General features: G+C 39.7%; 2 protein-coding genes across 8 annotated transcripts in view; one reads left to right on the forward strand and one right to left on the reverse strand.

The window, feature by feature from the left end:
- usp37.S (ubiquitin specific peptidase 37 S homeolog) overlaps window positions 1-5,866 on the forward strand; it is a 37,400-nt gene extending 31,534 nt beyond the window's left edge. For all 6 annotated transcript variants that reach the window (XM_018238755.2, XM_018238758.2, XM_018238757.2 and 3 more), the window contains 3 exons: window positions 3,372-3,441; window positions 3,553-3,691; window positions 4,808-5,866. In XM_018238755.2, the coding sequence (XP_018094244.1) occupies window positions 3,372-3,441; window positions 3,553-3,691; window positions 4,808-4,895 (297 nt within the window). In that variant the 3' untranslated portion in view covers window positions 4,896-5,866. The remainder of the gene's footprint in view (window positions 1-3,371; window positions 3,442-3,552; window positions 3,692-4,807) is intronic.
- A 4,424-nt stretch (window positions 5,867-10,290) lies between these two features.
- The window catches only part of vil1.S (villin 1 S homeolog), a 35,056-nt gene continuing 20,769 nt past the window's right edge, over window positions 10,291-24,577 (reverse strand). For both annotated transcript variants that reach the window (XM_041577650.1, NM_001087034.1), the window contains 19 exon segments: window positions 23,164-23,274; window positions 22,934-23,008; window positions 22,412-22,608; window positions 21,949-22,057; window positions 21,127-21,237; window positions 20,700-20,902; window positions 20,272-20,350; window positions 19,780-19,878; window positions 19,338-19,491; window positions 18,588-18,688; window positions 15,630-15,767; window positions 15,181-15,339; window positions 14,901-15,080; window positions 14,481-14,626; window positions 14,233-14,377; window positions 13,649-13,837; window positions 12,080-12,148; window positions 11,835-11,966; window positions 10,291-10,584 (listed from right to left, as the gene is read on the reverse strand). In XM_041577650.1, coding sequence (XP_041433584.1) covers window positions 10,471-10,584; window positions 11,835-11,966; window positions 12,080-12,148; window positions 13,649-13,837; window positions 14,233-14,377; window positions 14,481-14,626; window positions 14,901-15,080; window positions 15,181-15,339; window positions 15,630-15,767; window positions 18,588-18,688; window positions 19,338-19,491; window positions 19,780-19,878; window positions 20,272-20,350; window positions 20,700-20,902; window positions 21,127-21,237; window positions 21,949-22,057; window positions 22,412-22,608; window positions 22,934-23,008; window positions 23,164-23,238 — 2,475 coding nt within the window. In that variant the 5' untranslated portion in view covers window positions 23,239-23,274 and the 3' untranslated portion in view covers window positions 10,291-10,470.

A 24,577-nucleotide genomic window follows, 5' to 3' on the forward strand; every position in this document is an offset into this window, starting at 1 on the left:
ACTCCAAGAGGCTATGGTGGCACATACACAGAACCCTATCCCCACCAACTATGCTAACCTCCTAAGAGCGCAAGATGCTCTACAAAGAGCTTCTACATCACTAACCAGGAAAGCTCTACTTTACCAGAATTAACGCATTTTTGACCAAGGAGACAAGAATAGCAAACTTCTAGCATTTCTGGCCAACCATACCAAACATCCCTCGTAATTCCACGTCTCACATTAGATGATGGCTCGATAATAGTAGATCCCAAAATCTCTCCCATCACTGTTCAAGAAGGCAATTGCTTGATAAAGGGCTGGAAAAGCTCAAAACGTCGCTTAGCTTGAGGCACGAATAAAGCAACAATTTTTTCACCATAATTGGAGTGCTGCTGAAGTATTTTTTTGTAAGGCAATTGCATTGCTACCCTCTAACAAGACCCCGGGTCCAGACGGGCTACCCCCAGACTGGTATAAGTCTCTCTTGGAGCAACTTGCCCCTAAGTACCTGGAAACTCTCCAAAATGCATTTGATAGTGGTTCCTTGGCCCCGACATTCGCAGAAGCATTAATAGTAGTCATTCCTAAACCAGGGAAGGATCCATCCCTATGTGCCTCATACCGCCCTATATCTCCCCTTAACACAGATACCAAAATCCTGGCCAAAATTCTTGCCTCCCGACTCCAACAAGTGGTCCCTGATCTTACACACCCCGACCAATCAGGCTTTATGCCTGGGCACTCAACCAATATCAATCTCCGAAGACTTTTTACCAATCTTCAAATCCCACACATAGAGACAGGAACCAGAGTTGTGGCCTCACTGGACTCTGCAAAAGCCTTCGACTCAGTAGAATGGGATTACCTATGGGAGGTCTTAACCCGTTTCGGGATGGGCCCAAAATGCTTAACTTGGATTAAACTCCTCTATAACAATCCCATAGCCCAAGTCAGAGTCAACGGCTTTATATCTCCCTCCTTACCACTAACTAGAGGAACAAGGCAAGGGTGCCCCCTCTCTCCAGCGCTATTTGCCTTGGCAATTGAGCCATTGGCGATCCTAATTAGACAATCCCCCCAAATCAAAGGTTTAACCCTATCCACCATACAAGAAAAGATTTCTCTGCATGCTGATGATATCTTAGTATATTTGGCTGATCCTAACAATTCCCTCTCCGAACTACTTAATGTAGTCAACCAATTTGGCCTTTTTTTCAGGCTTGCGGATCAACTGCGAGAAATCTGTCAACAACATCTACCATCTGGAATTCCCTTGAAGTGGGCCAATCTATTCACATATTTAGGGGTCACTATCCATGCGGATATCACTAAATATTTAACATTAAACCTAGACCCAATAATTACCAAATTATAACAAACCCTAATCCACTGGACTAAATTACCATTTACCCTTTAGGGAAGGCTTAACATTGTCAAAATTATTTTTCTCCCCAAGTTATTATATGTATTCCATCATGCCCCGGTCCACATTCTGAAAATGTTTTTCAAAAAATTTAATCAATTTCTAATCCCATTCCTATTGAACAATAAAACACCTAGAATAGCCTGGGCCAAATTATGTGCTCCACGGGAAGAGGGAGGACTGGCCTTCCTGAACGTCTATATTACCTAGCTTCACAGATATACTACCTCCACTGGTGCTTCAATCCAGACCCCTATAACCCTAACTCGCAACTCCAGGCACTTTTTGGTATCCTCTTGGGAGGGACTGCGCAACTTCCCATATCGCTCCCTCAAAGATTCAGCACCTCTACCTACAACCCTTACTACACCACACAAAACCTGGATGTTGGCTCATAAACTCCTAAGGCACTCCCCACCCATTTTATCCAGATACCTCCCCTTGTGGGGGAATTTGTTCCTTCCGCATTTGTGGGACTTGCTAGACTTTACCTTTTGGCCTAAACAGACCATCAAATGCTTGTGGGATCTTTTAGACAATTGGACCTTTCCCACTTATCTCACACTCCAGCAAAAATGCCAATCAGGTGATGTTCCATTTTTTAAATATTTGCAACTTAGATATGCCTTCCGCTCTCAATTTGCCACTCTTAATCCCCAACTCACTTCTCTCGGCATAGAAGAAATTCTCCACGACCACAATTCCTCAAAGATGGTATCCTGACTGTACCAAAACCTGCTTCTGACAGGCCCCAAACCCTTCCAAGCAGCACAGGAATGGTGGTCTGGTAAGATTCCAGACCTTGAACAAGACGACTGGGATTAGGCAACAGGCAATGCATATTAGATAGGCTAATACAATATATAGTGAATAAAGTACCCCCTCTTGTAAAATATAAGGATATTATAAGTTACCGAGGAGTTTCATGACCATATAAAAACACGAGGCCGAAGGTCGAGTGTTTTTATACAGGTCATGGAACTCCGAGGTAACTTCTAATATCCTCATATTTTGCAACTGGGGGTACTTTATTATAATACACAAATTTAAGTGAGTCATGTGACAGAAATGACATCAGAACTCACTGTTTATAACTGATGACATCAGAACTCACCGTTTATAAGGATATAATTTACAGGATATTCATGGCTTTTGTGTATTATAAGACAATACACCATCTTTATGTAACTCCCACCGACTTAGACAAATGGGGCGAACCCCTGATGACTTTTGCCCTAGATGTCAGGAACCAGCAGCTGACTTTTTCCATCTGATATGGGAATGTTCACAAATTTTTACCTTCTGGTCCCAAGTTGTAACTTACCTGGCGGATAATTTAGATTTCCCACGGGTAATAACACACGCTATCTGTCTCCTGGGGGTTGTAGAGGCTATAATCCCTTCCAAACATGCCAAGCTAAGGTCACATATCCTATTATTCTATGCAAAGAAAACAGTGGCAATGCACTGGATAGGTAATTCTCCACCCTCCCTCAGAGTATGGAAGCAGTTGGTGAACAATGCTGTCCCACTTTTCAAACTCACATATGAAATTAGAGGTTCACCCACCAAATTTGCCAAGGTCTGGGGGCCGTGGTGTGATATCGATCCGATCCCTGAATTAGGGTAACCTAGGTGTACCCCTACATAAGACAATTAAGCTACTGTACTTCACAATTTAGTTTGGAGCAAATGGTGGCTCAAAAATAGTTCATAAAGAATACTTCTACGAGTGTCCAATTGACCCCAATACAGGGTTCTTACGGTTACAATACACACTCTGTGTCGACTGGTAATTCATGTCTGATTTCATGTAATGCATACGAGATGTGCTGTTATGTCTTGTTTTAAGTTTTTAAAACAATAAAACTTGCCTTTTAAGAAAAAAGTGAGCTACCCCTTTACAGAACCTGTGTAATTTATATTTAAGTCATAACACACCTGTGTTAAACCCTCTTTCTTACAGACTGGAGAACTTCCACATTCATATAGACTCATCAGTGTGGTCAGCCATATTGGAAGCTCCTCTTCTTCTGGTATGATAACCATTCATTCTTATTAATGGGACTTATATATTGTCTTGTTGACAAATATAATATACAGCAGTTTTTTTTGCTTTTTTTAATGTTGGTTCTTATTTCATTTAGGTCATTATATCAGTGATGTGTACGACATCCGCAAGCAAGCTTGGCTTACATACAATGACCTAGAAGTGTCTAGGACCCAAGAGACCACTGTGCAGAGTGACAGAGACAGAAGTGGCTACATATTTTTTTACATGCACAGGTTAGTGATAGTTTTAAAGGGGTCTGGTATTGCATAAAAATTGCTTTCTGTGTATTATTAGTGATGCACTGAATTTATAATTAGACTGCGCTGCCGTATGGCAACACCTATGGATCAAATACTGTCCCAGTTTGGCCACCCTGATTGTCTACTATGATCCAGGTAAGGCCAATATAGCCACTTTGCAGTGGACATCTAGTCAGATGCAATCCTTTTCAACCTGCCTCACAGATATATCAGACAGGCTGTTTTGTTGGCACTCCATAGATGGGCCTATAAGCTGCAGCTAATATTGACCCATTTATAGGCCGCTAATGTCCTCACTTTGTAGACCCAACACGCTAAAGGTCCCCATAGGCACGACGATTCTTCTTTGGTGAACGACCGATTTCAGTGCAGTCCGACCAATCCATCAAATTATCGTGCGGTTAGTGGGATTCGAACGGTCGTACATCTTACGATTTTTCGGCTGACATCTGTCAGAAAATTGATCGGCCAGGTTTAAAAATCTTTAGCGGTCCCAGTGCAATCTATCTATGTTTGCAGGGCCAAGCAGGCAGCTACTCTTCAGTTTTGCTGGCAATATCGCCTGAAATGGTCTTTTTAGTTGATGGACATGTTATACATTTAAACGATCATTTAGAGATAATCATGGTCTCACAATAACGATTGGATCTTTTAAAAATCTTTACATCTATGGCAGCTTAAGACAGGGGTCCCCAACCACCGTGCAGCAGACCAGTGTCGGGCCGTGGGCTGTGCTGAACTGGGCCCCCTCTGGTCCCAGCTGCAGTATATAATAGATGAAAAAATCCCCTTTACCTGCAATCCCAGCTCCCTGATGCGCCATTGCCATGACAACAGCTGTGCAAAGCCCAGGAGACTTTCTACTGATTGTGAAAGGACCAAAATACAGCTTGGACAGTTTTCTTAGTAAGAGTGAAATTCACCCATGCATCTACCCCCCCCCCCAGGCCTCAGAAATAATTGTCTTGCTTGAAACTGTTCCGTGGTACAAAAAAAAAAAGGTTGGGGACATGCAGGTGCTCATATTCTTATATAAGTGTCATTGTTCTTACCTGTTTCTTACCTGACAGACCTTTCTTGTGTTTTCAGAGATGTATTTGATGAACTTGTAGAAGAAGCAAAGAAATCCCAGCCTGCCCCCACGGAACTTAATCGGCCGACTAGGCCACCTCTGTGACAATGACAGATAGCACCTCTGCATTTGCACAAACTGTTGATCCTCTTGGGTTCATTTGGTTACGAAAGAACATTACTTTCTGCAGCCATTTGCAACCAGTTGGCCATTTAGGTCCTAAAGGGCACATGTTGCAAGCCCTTTACTTACAGCTGGTACAGCGACTATGAGATGTGCCGAGACCACAACACACCTTGAAAATTGACTTTAAAGTGCTTTGTTGCCAGACGACCACTTTTGTTGGCTATAAAACAGAACTCCGGCACTGTATATTTATTGAGATCTGGGCTACTCGTATTGGTCTCTACAGCAATAAGAATCTTTGAAATGCCTCAAGTACCTTCCATCTAAAGGCATCTCTCTGACACTACACTGTTATGGCACTGCAGTCAAACGAAGAGAAGGCTGCTGTTTATGTTTGTAATTAACTGCACTCGTTTTTTTTGTGCAGTCTGACCAAAGCTAGTGCTTGTGCTGTTCAATGAATTATGGACGTTGCCGTCTGATTGATTCTTTACACACTGCAGTCTTTGAGTTGAACTTTTTTTTTTTTTTTTTTTTTGAAAAATGCATTTATATGATACAGATATATCCTTTTGTTATGAATTTCCAACTGGTCTGTCACTGCAAGACGGCAAATTTAAGGTTTTTTTCCCCACACTTGCTAAATAAAAGCAATAAGACGGGAACGTGACAAGATTGTGTATGCGGCGGCCACCTTTACAGAATTCTCTATCCTGCTGAAATGAGACAATCGCTTCTGCACACTTAATGGCATCCTCTTGCTTTAACAGTTTGTCAATTTTTCTTTGGTTTAAAGCCTTTATGGTAGCGTTGTATTTTATTTTATTAATCTGGGCATTTTATTTGGTCTTACATATTCTATTTGTATTTGACTGATTCAGTGCAAATATAAAACTTTTAATAGAGCAAATTTCAAAAACAGTTTCTAGTAAAGCGGGAAATAAATCCTAGTTGTAAGCGCTGCCTTAATTATTTCCTTTGGTATCTGTGTTTGGCAGGAATATTTCTTGCAACAGACATAAATAGGTAGTGCTGTTTGACTGGGAATTCCTCGAGCAACCCCAAAAATATGGTGTCTGTATATATTATGGAAAAGGAGTATTCCTTGCCCACTCATCCCTCAGATCTTAGCATAAAAAGACAGATGTCGTTTTATAGACGTGTTTGTAAAAATACTCTCTTAGTTTTACATTGGTTTTACTGTGTTTTGCTGTGACTTGCGTTCCTTTGAGATTCATAGTATATGTAGGATCATACTTAAATGACACACAGTTGTAGGTGTGATTAAGCTGAATGCAGTAATTTAGCTATAGTAATTGAGTGAGTTAGGAGGCTATTTGAATATCACTATGCTTCAAGCCCCCCTACCATGCGGTAAAAGGCTGATGTTCTTGTTGTAGAATACGGAATGGTTTCAGTTAGAATTAGCTACAGTTTTGGAACATGACATTGGCCACCATAAATAAGTTTCCATCGGAAATTATACATCAGCTGGATTGAGCTAGAGTGTGATAAATTTACACGGGTGGAACCTTCAGTGGGGTATATTTATCAAAGAGTGAAGTTAGAGATCACCACAGTCCTCTAGAGTGAAATTCCGCCACTCTCCATTCATTTCTATTGGATTTTTAAAGGCATATTAATCAAAGGATGAGCATTCACTTTCACCCATTGACAAATATTCTTTTAAAAATCCCACAGAAATGAATGAAGAGTTGCAGAATTTCACTCTAGCAGACTGTGGTGATCTCTAACTTCACTCTTTGATAAATATACCCCATAGTGTCCAGTAATTAAGTGAAAGGCACTTATGTAAGCTGGACTCCCTACCAACTAGCCATTAAAAATGACTTGGTTACAATACTAGGTGGTGTGTAAGTAGCTTTGGCTCCACTTCCTGATACATTTCAGTTAAAGTTGCATCTCTTTTGTAAGATCCAGGCACTATTATACAACTTGTAGCAATATCTTGTATTTTTGTCTACTGGACACTCATCTGTGTGCCTTCAGCCTCAGGGATATAGAGGTCACAGTATTCACTAGTTCCTATAAGTTCTATAGAGAATCTTTAATCTTCAAATGATCTTCCAGCATGCTGAGCTCAAAATATTTATTGTGCATTATTTTTATGACATCTGTTGTTTTTCAGCCCCTCTGTTGTGAGTTTTAAATGCAAAGCTTTAAATGTTAAAAGTAAAGATGCACAGACCTAAGTCCTGTAATTTGTTGCACATATAGATATTTAGTTATTGATATATGTATTAGAGAAAGCAGTATTTGTGATTCCTGTAAATAGCAAGATCTGAATGAATAGCAGAAAGAACTGCAGCTTGTATTCCTCTGTGCTGAACTGGATGACCTAAGCTTTTTTCAGCATCTGCAATTTACATTTATTTTCACAACATTACCCCCCCCAAAAGCTGTCTGAAGGAATAGAAACCTACATTTAAACTGCAGGTGCTGAAAAAAAGCTACAATGCTTTCGGTCATCCGTGTAAAGCTGATTCCGTTTCACCACCCAGAGAATTCAAGATGCTGACACTTTTTTGCCTTCAGTTATGGGACATTTTGCAAGTCGGATTCAAGATTTTGAAAAAGAGGGTAAGCCTTTCCTACTATTATAGCAGTTGGGGGGTACTAAGAATTAAAAAAAAGAAAATTATGTTCCTTTATCTGCCCTTTAATTATAGACTAGTGACTTAAGAAACATGATCTAATTTAAAAACATTAAGTCAATTTAACACTATTTAAGTTAGGATTTAGTTGGATAGAGCATTCAGAACTCTGCTCAATCCTTTTTTGCAGGCACAGTTTAAACTTGTTATGCTTTACAACAAACCATTGATTTAATGCTCATCCTCCTGTTTAACCCAATGGACCTCAATCAAAAACTATATGAAGATGCATACAGAATGTTCTTGGTATCCTATTCCACCTGCACCTCTGCCATTTGCCAGAATATACAAATTGTCAGTCTGCACCTGTATAGTAGTAAAACTAATCTTCCCCTGTTACTTTCCACAGTAAACAACCCTTAAAGGGGAACTATTGCAAAAATCTTCATTCAGGAGTTGGGTGTCAGATGAATGATCCAATATATCTTAAAGGGGGGGGGCTCCTTTTGCCTAGAAGATGTATTAGAGCTCACTCTATTGAAATCACCAAAAATCCTGTCTCTCTACATGCAGAATTTATGCAAAAGGCAGTTATTTTGTTAGATATTTTTTGTTCAGGAATCGGTTATTCGAATGAGCTAAAATTAATTTGCTAGAAAAGGGAGCCCCCTATAAGATATATTGGCTCTAACTGTCAATATCTGACACCCTACTGCTGCATGAAGACAGAATGAAGAGAAACAGATGCTAAAAGAGAAATAGTGAATATAAATTTGATTATTTCAAAAACAATACAGAATATTTTTTTTGATTGTATTTAGAAAGTTTCTTACTTCAGTATGAGGAAGCTTATATGAAATTTTTATTATTGCTGTAGTTCCTCTTTAAATATTTTTCATGGTTATGGGCCACTCCTTGGTTTAGGCAGGACAATGCACATGCTGACTGATATTCCCACTGCGTTGATCTCTGCAAGTAATGGAGTAATGCAAGTAGGTTGTTTGACAGAGAAAGAAGCCTCTTTACCAGCCCGATTCATAATGCCTTTAGCACTCAATGCAATGTTTAAAAAAGCCTGATTTGTCTCATAGTCTTCTTAGCCATTTTTGCTTCATTGTGGAGGGGTAAAATGTACAGATAATCTGAACGCTGGGCTGACTAAGAACGGGATAGATTGTACTCCATTATCCACAGGATTTGCCTATAAAATCACAGGTTTCATCTGTATTGGACTTGCCCATGATGTGCCTCATTGTGAAATGTTGGCTGGGCATTTGATTGTTTAAATAATTAAACCCTAAAAATGAATATGGCTGAAAATGCCATTTTTTTTTATATACTGAATTTACTGCACCAGCCTAAAGTTTCAGCTTGTCAATAGCAGCAATGAACCAGGACTTCAAACTTGTCACAGGGGGTCACCATCTTGGAAAGTGTCTGCGACACTCACATGCTCAGTGGGCTCTGAGCAGCTGTTGAGAAGCTAAGCTTTTTTAGCTACTTCTTAGTTTAGCTTCAGTTCTCAACCAGCTGCATTATAGAAAGGCTTTGTTCCATAGAGACAGTGGCTGCACCTTATGGTTGAATACAGTGTGTGTGCCGAGGGAGAGCAGAACAGATTCACAGTGGAATGTATTTAAGTTGACTGTGCATTTATTATATTTACATACAGTTTGTTTCTCTATGGCACAGGTCCTTAAATATTTCTGCTGACACTGCTATTCCATATGAATGGTTGTTAGGCGCAATTTGCACTTTTTTTTTTTTTTTTTTTTTTTAAAGGCTGGCCTTGCACACTCACAGCCCAATATTATTGGAAAAGGTATCCCTACTATAAATATATATCCCCACCCTCCCCACAGGCAATAGGAGCGGGAAGCTTTTTATAATATAAGTATGTTTGAGGAGCTGGATACAACTATATGTTTTTAACCTTGTGTTGTTTTTTTAATTTATAAGTAGCTAGGTTTGTGTTGGTCCCTTTTTTGTTTGTTTTTTTTGGGGGGAGGTGGGTTCTGTTTGCCTTTTTACAATTGAACCAATAGAGCAGATTTTTTTTTTTTTTTTTAATAAAGTTACTTTATGTTTTTGGTGTTTTCCTGTAATTTAATAGGTGCCTGTAGTTTTTCCCTCTGACACACATGGAAGGCTTGATATTGTAAGACAAGATAAATATTGTTAAAACTCATCCCTATACCATCCAATGCCATTCTAAAATGTATTTACTAATGCGACACAGTTTATATAATTTATAAGTCACATTTTATAAGTTCTCCAGTAACTCTATTTGTCACTGTTTGAGCTAAAAGGCATCCATACACTACCTGTACCTATCTCTGTCCAACTGGCCCATGGGCTGAAAAGACAAGGAGCCTCCCACAATATTTGTCTTCCTATGGTTCTGATTGTTCACTCAGAGTATTAGATATTGGAGCAGCAGTACGTGTGGGGAGCTGTGGTTCTTTTCAATAACTCATCTGCCAATGCACCATGAACTGGCTGACGATACATTACTAAATAGACATTTTGCTGCACTAAAATTTCAATAAATTTCTTCCCAGCCTTTGTTAGATCTAATAAATGTTTGTTTGCCCAATAATGTGAAAGTCTGATGGAATAGATACCTTCAGCTGCAGTTATTGGATAACAAGCATTCCTGATCTCTCAGGATTCTGAATTCTCAGGATTCTGAATTCTGTCGTTGTTTCCGCCATGGTTGTGTATTAGGAGTGTGCATAGTAAAGTGCTATTACATGTACTTTTGTTTCTAACAGTAAGGTTTATTTGCATTTATTTATAAAAATATTGGAATTACATCTGAGTACCTTACAAGCTGCTCTATTGGATGTTTCTGCACTAAAGGGACATTAATATTTTCTTCAGAGCAAACTGCAGTATGTATATGCAGGACAGAAATCTCGATCTGTGTTGTGTGCTAATCAGAAAAGTCCTTTTGTTTTCTTGATATTTTGCTTTCTCCATTCAGGGAGCGCTTGGAATTCAGAGCGCGTCATCCCAAATATTATTCTGAACTCATCAGTAGACAGGTACTCCTGGGAAGGGGCAAAAAGGTAAGAATTTAATGTGTGCAAATTGGTGTAAAAATACATACATAGTAACATACTAAGTTAGGTTGGAAATAACACGCGTCTATCAAGTTCAACCTTTTAAAGTGATAGTGAAACGCCTCTTCATGAAAATCTCTCCCACACTGCTCAGGTTTTTTTTTTTCAGATGGTGCTTTAAACCTTAATTCCCTCTTACTACGTTATGTATATGTGTCTTTTTCCTGCCTGCTTGACTTTACCTGCCCTACCAGTCTACTCCAGCTCTGGGGGTTAAATTTGCCAGTAGTCCTGGCAAATATCATTCTGTTTGTGCAAGGCAGACAGACAAGGGCCACACATAATCACGTAAGGCAGAATAAGTTAAAAGCACCATTAAAAAAATGAGTAGCAGAGAGCGGTGTTGAAGAGGAGTTGCAGTGCGGTGGAGGAGCGGAGGATTGTTATTGTATAGTCACTTAACATGAAAGAAAGCAGCAGCAGTACTGTTATAAAGAGGCCATAAAGCTTGAACCAATTGTAAGTCTCTCCAATTTGCCTCAGAGGGGGAAAAAAAATTCCTTCCTGAGTCCAAGATGGCAATTGGACTAGTCCCTGGATCAACTTGTTCGACGAGCTATCTTTCATAACCCTGTATTCCCTCAATTGCTAAACACCATCCAAACACCCTTCTTATCTCAGCTCAGATTCAGGAAGAGAATTCCACTAGCAGAAACGTTTGTGTTTATCTAATGTGATCCTTCAGCATCAGAGTTTAGCAAGTCCAGCTTTCCTTACTAGGAACCTTTGTAGCACCTCAGGGCAAAAGCATCTTCCTTTGTGCAATTTTACAAACCTCAACAGAAAAGGGAATGAAAGGAAAGACAAAACAAAGTAATAAAGGCAGAAATTAAAGGAAAGCTAAAAATGGCAGAGGACAGAAAATAAATAAAGCAGAGTAAGGGTAATGGCAAAAAATGAGAGAAAAGGAAAGAAAAAACAGACAAAAGACTAAAGAGAAATAAATCAAAACAAACAAAAAAAAGGCAAAAGAGAGAGAGGAAAGGAAACTCGCAAATCCGATTACCATTCTCATTTGCTAACATCAGTAACTATAGTGCACCATTGTAAATAGGGAAATCCATCAGTGATATGTTAAAACTGAAAGCACAGATCTGATTGGGTAATGGTGCTTATTCTCTCCCCTTTTTTTACCTGAACCATTGATCAAATAGATTAAATGGAAAAATATAATTTACCTCTTTTCTAGTAGTATCCACACCAGGGGGCAGCTCGTCGGGTGTTTTGTTCACTAGCATCTCAGATGGGTATGTTTGGTAAGATGGAGTGCTAATTTGGGTCTGAGCGGTAAATTGCTGTGTTGTTATTTCCTGAAGGAAAATATTAGGAATATCATTAATAAATGGCCCAATTTAAGGGTAAGCTAACCCATTTGGTTATATGTAATATACAGATGTCTTGGTAGCACCCAGTGTTTCTTTACCAAAGAAATCTGCTCGAAAGTGCTGGTGTCTCCCAGTTCCGATTTCAGATCATTGTAGGATTTCATATTCTGTAAAATAAAAATAAAAACATGGTGAGTCTTCTCTGTATAACAGGGAGCATCAACCCAAAACAGCACCGGTTTAATCAGCAGAACATTCTCTTCATTGTTAGTAAGCCCTGCAGTAAGATTTTGTAAACTACATACCACCGAAGGTCATATGGATGGGATTCGTCAGTCTGGTCTCTTACAACACTGTCCCACCACTGGTGCAATGTCCATGGACACATATTTAAAAGAAATACTTGTGGAGAATGGACCAGTGGTGTCCAGTACAAGCTGACACACAGCCTGCATGCTACTGCGCATTGAGCACCCCCTCAAGATACCAGGTGTATTAATCTCATTAGCGCTGTTTCCTAATTGTCAGGCCTCTGGCCAAATTTATGTGAAGGTCCAGCTTAGATACTTGTGAATGTACGGTTGTGTTCAGACTAATAGTAGTCTGACTTAACTAACCTGATCAATCACTGTTTTTGGTAGAAATGTAATTTCTATATGGCAAATAATTTAATAGTAGGTGTAGTAGACTAATAGAAAACCAACAGTCATGACATGCATGCTGCTGATTCTGTGTAATTGAATCATTAATTGAGGCTTGATCAAAATAACAATAGCTTCTTCCAAATAATAGCAGTGTGGAGTTCAAATAGTGAGGTCATTTATTCTTTGAAAAACAGGTGTCGGTTACGGCCCTTATTTAAGGAAGGAAGGAAGTTGTGCATGCTGGTTATAGTGCGTTTCTCTCTGGGGGGGGGGGGGGGGGCAAAGTTTGTCAGACGACCTCCAAACACTAAATTCAAGCCACAGTACAGTGTGAAGCATGGTGACACAAGCATCATGATAGGGGGAGGTTTCTCATACTGTGGTGTTGGGCCTATTTATTACATACCAGGGATTAAATACATTAAAATACTTGAAGAGTTGCTGCCTTATGTTGAAGAGGAAATGTCACTGAAATGGGTGTTTGAACAAGACAACGACCCCAAACACACCAGTAAATGAGCAACATCTTGGTTCCAGCCCGACAAGATTGACTTTATGGAGTGGCTGAGGCAAAACCAAGAAATGCAGAAGAATTGTGGAATGTAACAGGTGCCAGAAGTTGGTGGACTCCATGTAACACAGATGTGCAGCAGTTCTCAGAAACACTGCTTATACAACTAAACATTAGTTCAGTGATTCAAAGGAAAGCAAAAACATTTTTCAGTTTATAAAGGGAATGTTTGAGTTTGTAAAAAAGAACGCAGACATTGCTATTTTTTGGAACAGACTAATAATCCCTTTTTTTCCACTTTCTATAAAGGAATAACACAAACTTGATACATTTTTTTTTTCATGTTTTGACTTGGAATAGAATGTGCTGTGTTCCCAATGCATTTGCGTGTATGGAAAAAAAGCTATTGTAAGGATTTTGAGCGTTATTCACACACTATTATTCTGAACACAATTGTATGTGACATAATATATAAAAGATACAAAAAAAATACTGGAAAATAGACTTTTTACCTCCCATTTGAATGGGTCCCAAGCCAAGAACCAACCGGTGAAGGTAGGGGGCTCATAATCTTGTTTCACAATAATGATTGGGGTGTTGATATCCCTGTTACCAGGATGACTCTTTAAATACTCTTGTGCAGTCAAAGCGGCTTCTTTTTTCTCTGTCTCGTGAGCACTTTTCCCAATCCACATGAAAACCTGATTAAAAAAAATGTAAGCCTGTAAGCCATGATCCAGGGGCAGCACAAATATTATTAGCTCATAACAAGGGTACAGATATATGATTATTGTTGTATCAGCCATAGTTACAAGAATATATAGGGCAAGTGATAACCCCCCCCCCCCCAAAAAAAAATCCCATTTTGGTCTTTATTGATAGTATCTTGTAGTGGCATGTTACCCTTAAGAGGCTAGCCCACTTAAGGGTGAGACCAACCCACTGTAATCTTCACTCCAAGCCCTACATATTTGGAACCACTGACGGGGAGGGTTGGCTTTAACGATAAAGGCCCTGGCAAAACAAAGAAAACCAGGCTAATAGAGCTGTCAACTTTACAGGGAGGTGCTAGAAAAGGACCACCTATTTGTCTCACCTGATCCCACGCATCCAGCAGGAAAACATCATCTTCATCCAGGTCATCTTGGTTGAAATCTGAGATCTCTGTTGCAACAAATCTTCCAGTCTTGTTGGAGCACTCAAAGAGCCTTGGAGTAATGTCCAGAGTTTCTTCCTGCAGTCTGAAGGAGGCACAGGAAGGTCAGTCATTCAGAGTCAGTAGTGCCAGTTGTGGTTAATGCTTTTGGCCACAAAAAGCTGACCTCATTGCTGTAATGGTCTTACCTTTTATTGCTGGCATACTGAGACTTCCCACCTAAAGCCAGCCAGAAGTCTGATGGTTCCTGGCCCTCTGCTACCACAACTTTCTCCCCTCTGGAGATAATATCTGCCACGTTCTTGGCCATGGTTCTCTCATCTCCGCTACAGCCCTTGGGAGATAAAATAAATAAATAATATAATTGTTCCTTGGCTTTAAACATCCTACCATAGGATTACCAGCCTCACCAAAAATGAAAGTGTTTTGTATTAAAGGACAGGGAAAGTCTAATACAATTGTGAATACAAATTGGCACCCTCTCCTATTAATCTTCCTTCCTGTAAATGCAATGTGCTCCTGTCAAAAGGCAAGGGATATAACCTCCTAAATAAATTATTTTTACTGGTGCTTTATCTATGTATATGCACATGCTAGCTTGGCCGTACTTTTCCACACCAGAGGTAGCAGGTCCCTTTAGTCTTCAGCACAAACACATCGTTGGAGTTCAGAGAAGAGGCTCGGACAGGTACTTCAAAGGCCTTGGTGCTGAATTCATTGGCCCCATGCACTTGGAAGAGTCGGATGTCTGCTGGGATCTCTGAGCTGTCAGCCCGGGAGGTACCGCCCTGAAGAGTGAAATGACAATGTTACCCTCTTGTGTCTGGGTTCTGATATCTTAGACACCCCAAATATCATATACTGTATCTCCAATATGAATGGCCTTACCTCATAGACCACCATTTTCCCCTTAAAGATTGCCATGAGATGTGCAGGTTCTTTTCCCATTTGCACCCGAACTTGGACTGGTTGCCCACCGTACTCTTGGTCCAGTATCACGGCCTGGTAAGCAGAGGCAGTGATCTCATCTTGGCTTGCATGGCGGCCCTGTGTGACATTACCAGGAAGTTTAATAAAGAGAACACAACTAGTTGCTTAAAGGAACAGTAACCTCCTGAGGGATATACTGTGTTTCACCTATGTTAACTTTCTCTGTTGGACCTGTATTTCAACATGAACTGAAGGACTGCAGGGAGGGCAACACTGATGTACAGTGTTTTTGTGTTATCTTGCTCTATGCCCCATATGCCTTTTTAGTCAGGATTTAGAACCATAGACACTTAGGTACAGCACACTGGCTGAGATATATCATTGTAAGGGACCAGGACAATCCTTACCTGCCACATGTAGAGTATGTAGTGGTATTTGTTGTTAACCAGATATTTGTACAGTATCAGGTAACAATCCCCACCATAGAAATGGCCCAGGTATTGCTTCTCCACTGGAGCCCGTTCCAAGTTCTCTATTCTCCATACCTGTAGAAATACACAATACTATTTGCTAGAGCATCACAAATAAAAGTTTGCATAATGAGTAGTTCGTAGTAGGTGGGAACAGTTTTGATGGTGTATTAAAATGTTATGTACTCTCTATGTATAGGATGTCCAAGGGGATATTTCCTTCAAATTTTACATTTTATGGCCAAAAGTATGTGGACTCCTTTCTGTCCATCAGCTCATTCTAATAATCTGAAATTGCTACTAAAAACAACCTTTACCATTCTGGAAAGTTTCCCACTAGATTTTGGAGCATTGTTGTTGGAATTTGCTCCCATTCAGCCACAAGAGAATTAGTCAGATTAGGCACTGAAGTTGGGGATCATGCCTAGGGTTGAGGTCAGGCAACTTCTTCCATTTCCATCTCAACAAACTCATTCTGTATTGATCTGGCCTTGTGCTTAAAACACTACAGAGACTTTCCCAAACGTTCCATAAAGTAAGAAGCACAAAAATATCATGAATGCCATTGTATAATGTAGTGGCATCTGTCAGCAGTGATAGGTGTGGCTTTAATTGGCAATTCCAATATTTAGAAGGGGTGTCTGTACTTTTGCCAACACTGAAAATCTGGAATATACCATTGCTAGTGGTCTTTGGTTAGCCACAGTGATATGAGACTATATCAGAGGGGGGTCAGCTGGTTGATGAAAACAAAATAAAAGCGCAGATTCTGAACTCATATTTTTCATCTGTCTACACAAATGAGGAACCAGTAAGTGAAGGTTTCCTTCTTAACAGTCCCAATTCTAGTAATACAACTAATGATGCATGGTTCACAGAAATTCAAAAGAGACTAGAACATGTTAAGATTAACAAAGGTCCAGGGCCAGATGGTATTCATCCCAGGGTAATTAGCGAGTTTAGCTCTGTGATTGCCAAACCTCTTTACTTAATTTTTCCGGATTCATTGAGATCTGGCATAGTGCCGAGAAACTGGCGAATTGCTAATGTGGTGCCTCTATTCAAAAAAAGAATCCCGTTCTCAGCCTCAAAACTATAGGCCAGTTAGACTGACGTCAGTGGTAGGAAAGCTTTTCGAAGGGTTAATAAAGGATAAGATACTGGACTTCATAGTAAATCATAATACTATGAGTTTGTGCCAGCATGGTTTTATGCGTAATAGATCTTGCCAGACTAACTTAATTACTTTTTATGAGAATGTAAGTAGAGACCTCGATTCTGGGATGGCAGTGGATGTGATTTACTTAGACTTTGCTAAAGCATTTGATACAGTGCCACACAAAATGTTACTGGTTAAATTAAGGAATGTTGGCCTGGAACATAGTATTTGTACCTGGATAGAGAACTGGCTAAAAGATAGACTACAAAGAGTGGTGGTAAATGGAACATTTTCTAATTGGACAAGTGTTGTTAGTGGAGTACCGCAGGGCTCTGTACTAGGTCCCTTGCTTTTCAACTTGTTTATTATGTCCTGGAGGTGGGCATTGAAAGTACTGTTTCTATTTTTGCAGATGATACTAAATTGTATCTATAGGTTCCATGCAGGATGCTGCCACTTTGCAGAGTGATTTGTCTAAACTGGAAAACTGGACAGCAAACTGGAAAATGAGGTTCAATGTTGATAAATGCAAGGTTATGCACTTTGGCAAAAATAATATAAATGCAAGTTATACACTAAATGGCAGTGTGTTGGGAGTTTCCTTAAATGAGAAGGATCTAGGGGTCTTTGTAGATAACACGTTGTCTAATTCTGGGCAGTGTCATTGTGTGGCTACTAAAGCAAATAAAGTTCTGTCTTGCATAAAAAAGGGCATTAACTCAAGGGATGAAAACATAATTATGTCTCTTTATAGGTCCCTGGTAAGGCCTCATCTGGAATATGCAGTGCAGTTTTGGACTCCAGTCCTTAAGAGGGATATAAATGAGCTGGAGAGAGTGCAGAGACGTGCAAATAAATTGGTTAGAGGGACTGAAAACTTAAATTATGAGGGTAGACTGTCAAGGTTGGGGTTGTTTTCTCTGGAAAAAAGGCGCTTGCGAGGGGACATGATTACACTTTACAAGTACATTAGAGGACATTATAGACAAATGGCAGGGGACCTTTTTACCCATAAAGTGGATCTCCGTACCAGAGGCCACCCCTTTAGACTAGAACAAAAGAACTTTCATTTGAAGCAACATAGGGGGTTCTTCACAGTCAGGACAGTGAGGTTGTGGAATGCACTGCCGGGTGATGTTGTGATGGCTGATTCAGTTAATGCCTTTAAGAATGGCTTGGATGATTTTTTGGACAGACATTATATCAAAGGCTATTGTGATACTAAGCTCTATAGTTAGTATAGGTATGGGTATATAGAATTTAATTAAAAGTAGGGATGGGTGTATGTATGGATGCTGGGTTTTCATTTGGGGGGGTTGAACTTTGATGGACTTTGTCTTTTTTCAACCCAATTTAACTATGTAACTATGTAACTACTGTATGTAACTATACCCGTTGGACAATGAAACCATAGCCCACTAACTACTAGGATTAAATTACTACAGGTGATAAAGATGATGTGTAAGTCTATTTGAGAATAATGGAAGATGATGCAAGGCTAAAACTGAGTCAAAAAGATCATAGAAGCAATGGAAATATAATCAAGGGACTAAAATGAATAGTTAATCAGACAAATTTCAAGGAAAAAGCTAAATAACGATGGACTCGCTGTCCTAAAGGGGGATTATTGCTCCCCATTGTAAATACTTAAGGGATACCTTATAGACTGAACCATTTACTGGCTCATGGTAATCTAACCAATCAAAATGAATGATGCTGAGGAAATATTTTATTACCTCTGCTTCTCCAGATCCGTCATCCACCATCTTCTGCTGTGCAGCAACCTCAGGCTTTGCGTGCATTGTGTTCACATCGAACTTCACCTGTTCCACTTTGGCTGTAAAGAAGGCAAAAGAAGTTATGACTGCAACTGTTGTCTCTGAACTGTTCTCTCTGAAAGCACCATGGTAGTTGAAATGTTTTGCATGCTATAGGCTTTAAAGGGTAAGGCTATTTGTTATGAATATCCATTAGTAATAAACAAGTCCAGTCTTCACCCAGTGTCTACTGAGGGACAGAGGCAGAGCTAGTTCCTCTCTGGTCTGCTCTTTTCCCTTTGTCAGGTGGGGACAAGGCTTGACTGAGAAGATGGTTGGGGGTTTTCTTACTACATTTATATCTATTTCAAGAAGTACAGTGTAAAAAAAAAGTGTGATAGTGGAAGAGCCTGGCCAACCTGCTTTAACCCACTTTCGCTTTCAAAGTTGTATGCAAAATTGACAATATTTGGTTAAAGCCCCCAAACTCCTGGCCTATAACTGGATTGATAGCAACCCAGGAATATGTGTATGGAGAATCCAAGCTGTGTATCTTGGTAAATCTCTCAATGGGAAATGCTTTCTAACAGGCTTATGCACATACATGCCCTGGCATAGTAACCCATAACAACCAATCAGATGTCTGCATTAAAATACGTTGAAATCTAAATGGTTGCTATAGGTTATGAAATTGGATCAAATTTGGTCTGTGTTTCTACTTAGACTTACCTACTTTACCAACAGTACTCGTCTTTCCAAGCCCAGAGGTTTGATCCTTTGTGGTCCATTTCTGGAAGACCTGCTTAAACACAGCAGATTCTGAACCATCATTCTCAACCTCAACATTAGTGGATGGGGAATAGTTCTTTGCTCTAATAAAATTCTGGAAGAAAGAGAACAGTTAGAGATGAGCAGTTCATTTTGATGAATAGTCCGCTGGCCCATTGGGAAATTTAAGCCAACCTCCAAACCTTTTACCCAGATTTCAGTTATTCTTTATTGATGATGTTTACAGATTCTTTAAGTGACATTAAGAGAACCATTCTGCAGAATTACATGTAATATTTTTTTCCTATGTTGGAACAGCCTACAGAAACTGGCCTACTGATGTCTTGACAATGTAATGCTATATTACATTCAGTTTGTGTCATTGTTCCATCAAAGTACTCACCAAAGCCCGGGTCATAGCCTGTTGCTTCTCTTCCTTAGAGGCATTTTTTCCCTTCCAAACAAAAATCTTTGAGCCAGCCTGGTCCAAGATGTAGCAGTCCTACATAACAAGTACATTTAGTGATATGGTTTATCTTCATGGCAGGACAGGTGCATTCTCCCCATATCTTACCCTAACAGGCCTTCATATTGACCCTCCTGCCACTGCTTTAAGTTATTTTGAAGAAGCAGCCCTACAGTTTGGAAACCATTGGTCTAACACATGCTATTACCTTAGCCTAACAGGCTGCTCCCATGCAAAGATAGATACAATTGTGCAAGTTTGGGACACTGAAGGAAAATTGTATATTTAAGTGGCTCTTTACTAGCTAAAAAGTGGTGACTGGGAAGGAATTGATTGTTGGGCTAAAAGACTGCATAACCCCAGCTAATTGCCATGAGACTGAGCCTTAGCTAACTATATAGAATAAAGGTGAACTGGAATGTGACTTACATCGTGTTTCAGCAGATCTTGGGTCAGAGGTTGGGTGGCCACCTCTTGTACCATCAAGTTGCCACTGTTGTCTGATACTCTGCAAGAAGGCATATGAGAGGAGAGAGAGATACATATGTTGGTTGATACCTACAGGCAGTCAGAAAAGTCCCTGCTTCAAACGCAGCAGATGTTGAGTTTAAAGCAATACCAGTATGTTCTCAATATATCAGACTGGCATGTTTATAAGGTTTAACTAATCCTCAATACAATAAAATACTCAGTGAAAAGCTCTCCACTGACTGCTCCCTCCATACTGACTGGTTAGTGGGCAGTGTTAACGCCACAAAAATGAAGCAGAGCGCAGGAACAGTGCTACACATTTATCATAGAGTGGTTAATAATGTCTTTCTTAATAACAACGATAACACAAAGGATGAATCACTTACTGAAAGAGCTTGATGGAGGATTTTGCTACCTGGTCCACCACTTCGTCAACGATGGATGCCCTAATCTGCGTCCTCTCTCCCAGTACATAGTTCATGATGGCCATTAGCTGAGGGGACTGTTCCTCATTGTCACCCTCTACCACACCAACGTAAGACCGGCCACCACGTTCACGATCACGAATATCTTTTGCCAAATTCATGCCCTGTGATTGATTAATCAAGGTTTAATTCCCAGGGGCAGATAAACAGGAAAACTGATAAACCAACAGGGGACACATACGCAAAAGGACAGATAGATAGATAGATAGATGATAGATAGACAGACAGACAGACAGACAGATAGATAGATGATAGATAGACAGACAGACAGACAGATAGATAGATGATAGATAGATACATAGATAGATAGAAAACATCTGCAACTTACCCTCAGCCTCTCTTGTTTGTTGCTTTCTGGTCCGTTCCACTGGATTATCAGCTTCCCCAGATCTAGCAGGAAGACATCACCTAGATTAAAGCTGCTCCATTCCACTGGCACCTAGCATAACAAATCATCACCATTATTTTCATTATCATCAATATTCCTACCAATATTGGCACTATCCTCAATTGACTTTTTCATTAGCCTTACCATTATCACCATCTTCCCTGTAGTCATCACCACCATTAAAAAGCTGCACAGCTTACAGTATTGATATCCTCAGTTTTACAATTACTATCATCATGACCACCACCAGGAACACTTTGATTACACCAACAAATTTAATCAAATTGTTTCAATAAATCAATATTTTTTTTTATAAATAAGCAAGTAGAAAAAAAACTCTAACACAAAAACCACAATATCATTCCTCTTTATTTAAGTAATTGCTATCATTATTCCCATCACCACCATCATTGTCTGCAACCCAATCATTACCATGTTCAGCATGCATTATCATCGTCATTGCCATCATTATCACTAACAGTATCCCCATCCTTACTACCTTAATGATCATATCCTCACCACTATCATTATTACCATTCTAACAATCATTATTGTCTGGCTCCACCATCATTATCATCGTTCCAACCATAATCACCCTCACCACCATCATTACACCAACATCATTAACCACCATCCACAACACCATTAGAACCACCATCACTATGATGATCTTCACCACAATCCTTAATGTCACACCATTTATTAAAACTGTAGACAGTATGTCTATATAGTATATATACTGACTCAACAGAAAGGTCTCACCTCTCCAGCCAAAACATTTTTCTTTCCTTTGCAGTGTAGAAGGCGCTTTACATTGTATGTGTTTGTCTCCACATGGTTCATTCCAGAAGCCACTCCACCACTTTTATAACTAAGGCAGAAGATTGCATATGGTCATTCATTCTCTCCATCCTGAAGTCTCATACATAAAGGAATGGCACTACTCATAACACTGACTAGGAATATGCTACACTGGGCAGACTGATTCCTTCTATGAGACAGTAAAGATACTTACAACAATCCAATGACTTATTGTGAAACTTTAACCCTCCTTCATTCAAATTCTATCTTGTATACTGCAACTTCTGACCTTTAAAATCATATCAATGAGTTACTCTATCAAGGCTTTTAGATATGTCTAAGTACTACTCCCAATGGACAATGAGAAATAGAATAGCTCAGGAACAAAAGTTGTAGGTGGGTAATACTGGCATTTGATACGTACATTATTCCATGTTTGAAGTAGCCCTTAAAGGTATCACTCTCATGGCCCTGAGCTTCTCGATGTTGGATAGCCGCCCCACCAAGATGATCATCCATCTGTATGGTATAAATGGCAGCTGCTCCTTGTTCATCCATTGATGAGTCATTTCCCACCCAGAAATGGATGTCATAGGTGAAGTTATTTCCAGTTTTATGAGTCTGTCGTCCAATGGAAAAGAAATGTATTAATCTTTGGGCCCTTTGTCAAGTTTGACTAATATATTTGGCCCCTGGCAGCTGAGGCTCTTCATTATTTTTAAGCCTGTTGAGCAATCTATCACAGTGTTATATTCTATCATTATATGTGTTTTGCCTCTTCTAACATCTGCCCTTCATATGTTTGGCTATAGGAAAGCATTGGCAAGCCAGTACTGTACAGTGCCTTGCCTACCTATGGTATCTAATGGCAAAGTGACTGAGATGGTGTGGGTAAACAGAAAAGAAGCAATTCATAGCTAAAGAAGCCTCAAGAAGAGGAACTCACCATAAGGAGGACATAGCAGTCTCCTTCAAAAAAGTTCCCATGGCTGTTCTCTGGCACAGGAACCAGCTCCATTTTCTGAAACCAAAATAACCTGGAATCAGAGCTGAAGTGGTTTTTCCATATGAACATATAAGGATATTATTATATGATGCTGTACTTCTCTTGACGAATTTAGGAACACCCAATGGCAACACAGATAGCTAGAATTACAATATTAGCAAATTTCTTACCTCCACTCTCCATATCTGCAGCCCGGGGGTGGTTTTATTCAGTGACTTTTTGACTTTTTCAGTGAGTTCAGGCATGTTGGAGAGTGCAGGGCCTCGTTGTCAGCTGGAGATCTAATATAAGAAAAGTGAGATAAAACAGGAGACAAATCATAAGAATCTCTAAATTCCTTGCTAGTACAAAATTACATAGGTACAGTACCAAGCAGTCAGGAATAGTCTGGGGCAGAACCCAGAGAAATGGTACCATGGCCTTGTCTTTGCACCCTGCAAGACATGCTTCAGCATTATAACTCCCAATATCCACTGAGATTGAACTAGGTTGCCAGTTATATGGGTCACAAATAATGTTCTGAGAACCTCTAACCTATATACAGAATAAGCTTACATCAAGGGATGTATTTACCATGGTCCATAAAATGTATAAAGATCAGCTTAAATTATAAAGGGGAAAAGTTGTAGATTTGCATCACTTCCCAACTTAATAGGTCAAAGCCATTTCAAAACCAGTTCCAAATTGCCCAATTTATACAGTGAAATTGCTTTCTTAATAAATGAAAATCATAGAAAATACCCATCATAAAGTATCAGTCACACCCAGCTCCTGTGCACCCTTCAAATTCACTATGCCAATTTCAAACCCAAGTTAAAAATAAACTAAACTTAACAAAACAAGTAGAGCAGAAATCTTGTACGATATGTTTTAGGATTCTGTACCAGCCCAAGGCAGCCACAGCCCTTTAGCAGGGAAGATCACCAGTAGCTCCACATCTTCAATTCTGCTGACTGTACATGCTCTGTGCTGCTGTCACTTACTGAACTTAGGAACTCAAAATATTCAGTGCACATATAATATAAATGTCACAATATAAGGCTGATTATTGGTACATGGCAGCACAGAAACCAGCACAATTAGCATCACATTTAATAATCAGCCCTGTAGCGTTAGCTTATATGACAGGCAAACCTTGTTTTTTGCTTGATGATATGTGATGACGCCTAAGCTTAGCTTCTCAACAGCTGCCCAAAGACCACTTAGCATGTGTGTGTTACTGATATGCAAGGCGGGAAACTCCTGTGACAAGTTTGAAGGCCATACTACTATAGAAATTCTGATAACTTTAGGCTGGTTCAATCAAAAGAGTATATAAAATATGTTATTTCTAGCCATATTCATTTGTATGGTTTATTTCTCCTTTAATGGATGATTAATAGACACAGAACAGTATGTAGGAATGTAGGAATGTGAAAATCTTAGACACCCTTATACTTTTATTGACAGGCACATCCCTAGCTATTTGGAGACCTAAATGGGTCCTAAAACACAGTTGGGAGGAGTACTGTGCTCCTGTGCTTATGTAACCCCTGCAATTCACACAGTGACCTGAGTGGTGCTGTGTCAGAGTATAAAAGGGTT

This window comes from Xenopus laevis, chromosome 9_10S (genome assembly GCF_017654675.1).
Source record: "Xenopus laevis strain J_2021 chromosome 9_10S, Xenopus_laevis_v10.1, whole genome shotgun sequence".
In the NCBI taxonomy this organism is placed as follows: Eukaryota; Metazoa; Chordata; class Amphibia; order Anura; family Pipidae; genus Xenopus; species Xenopus laevis.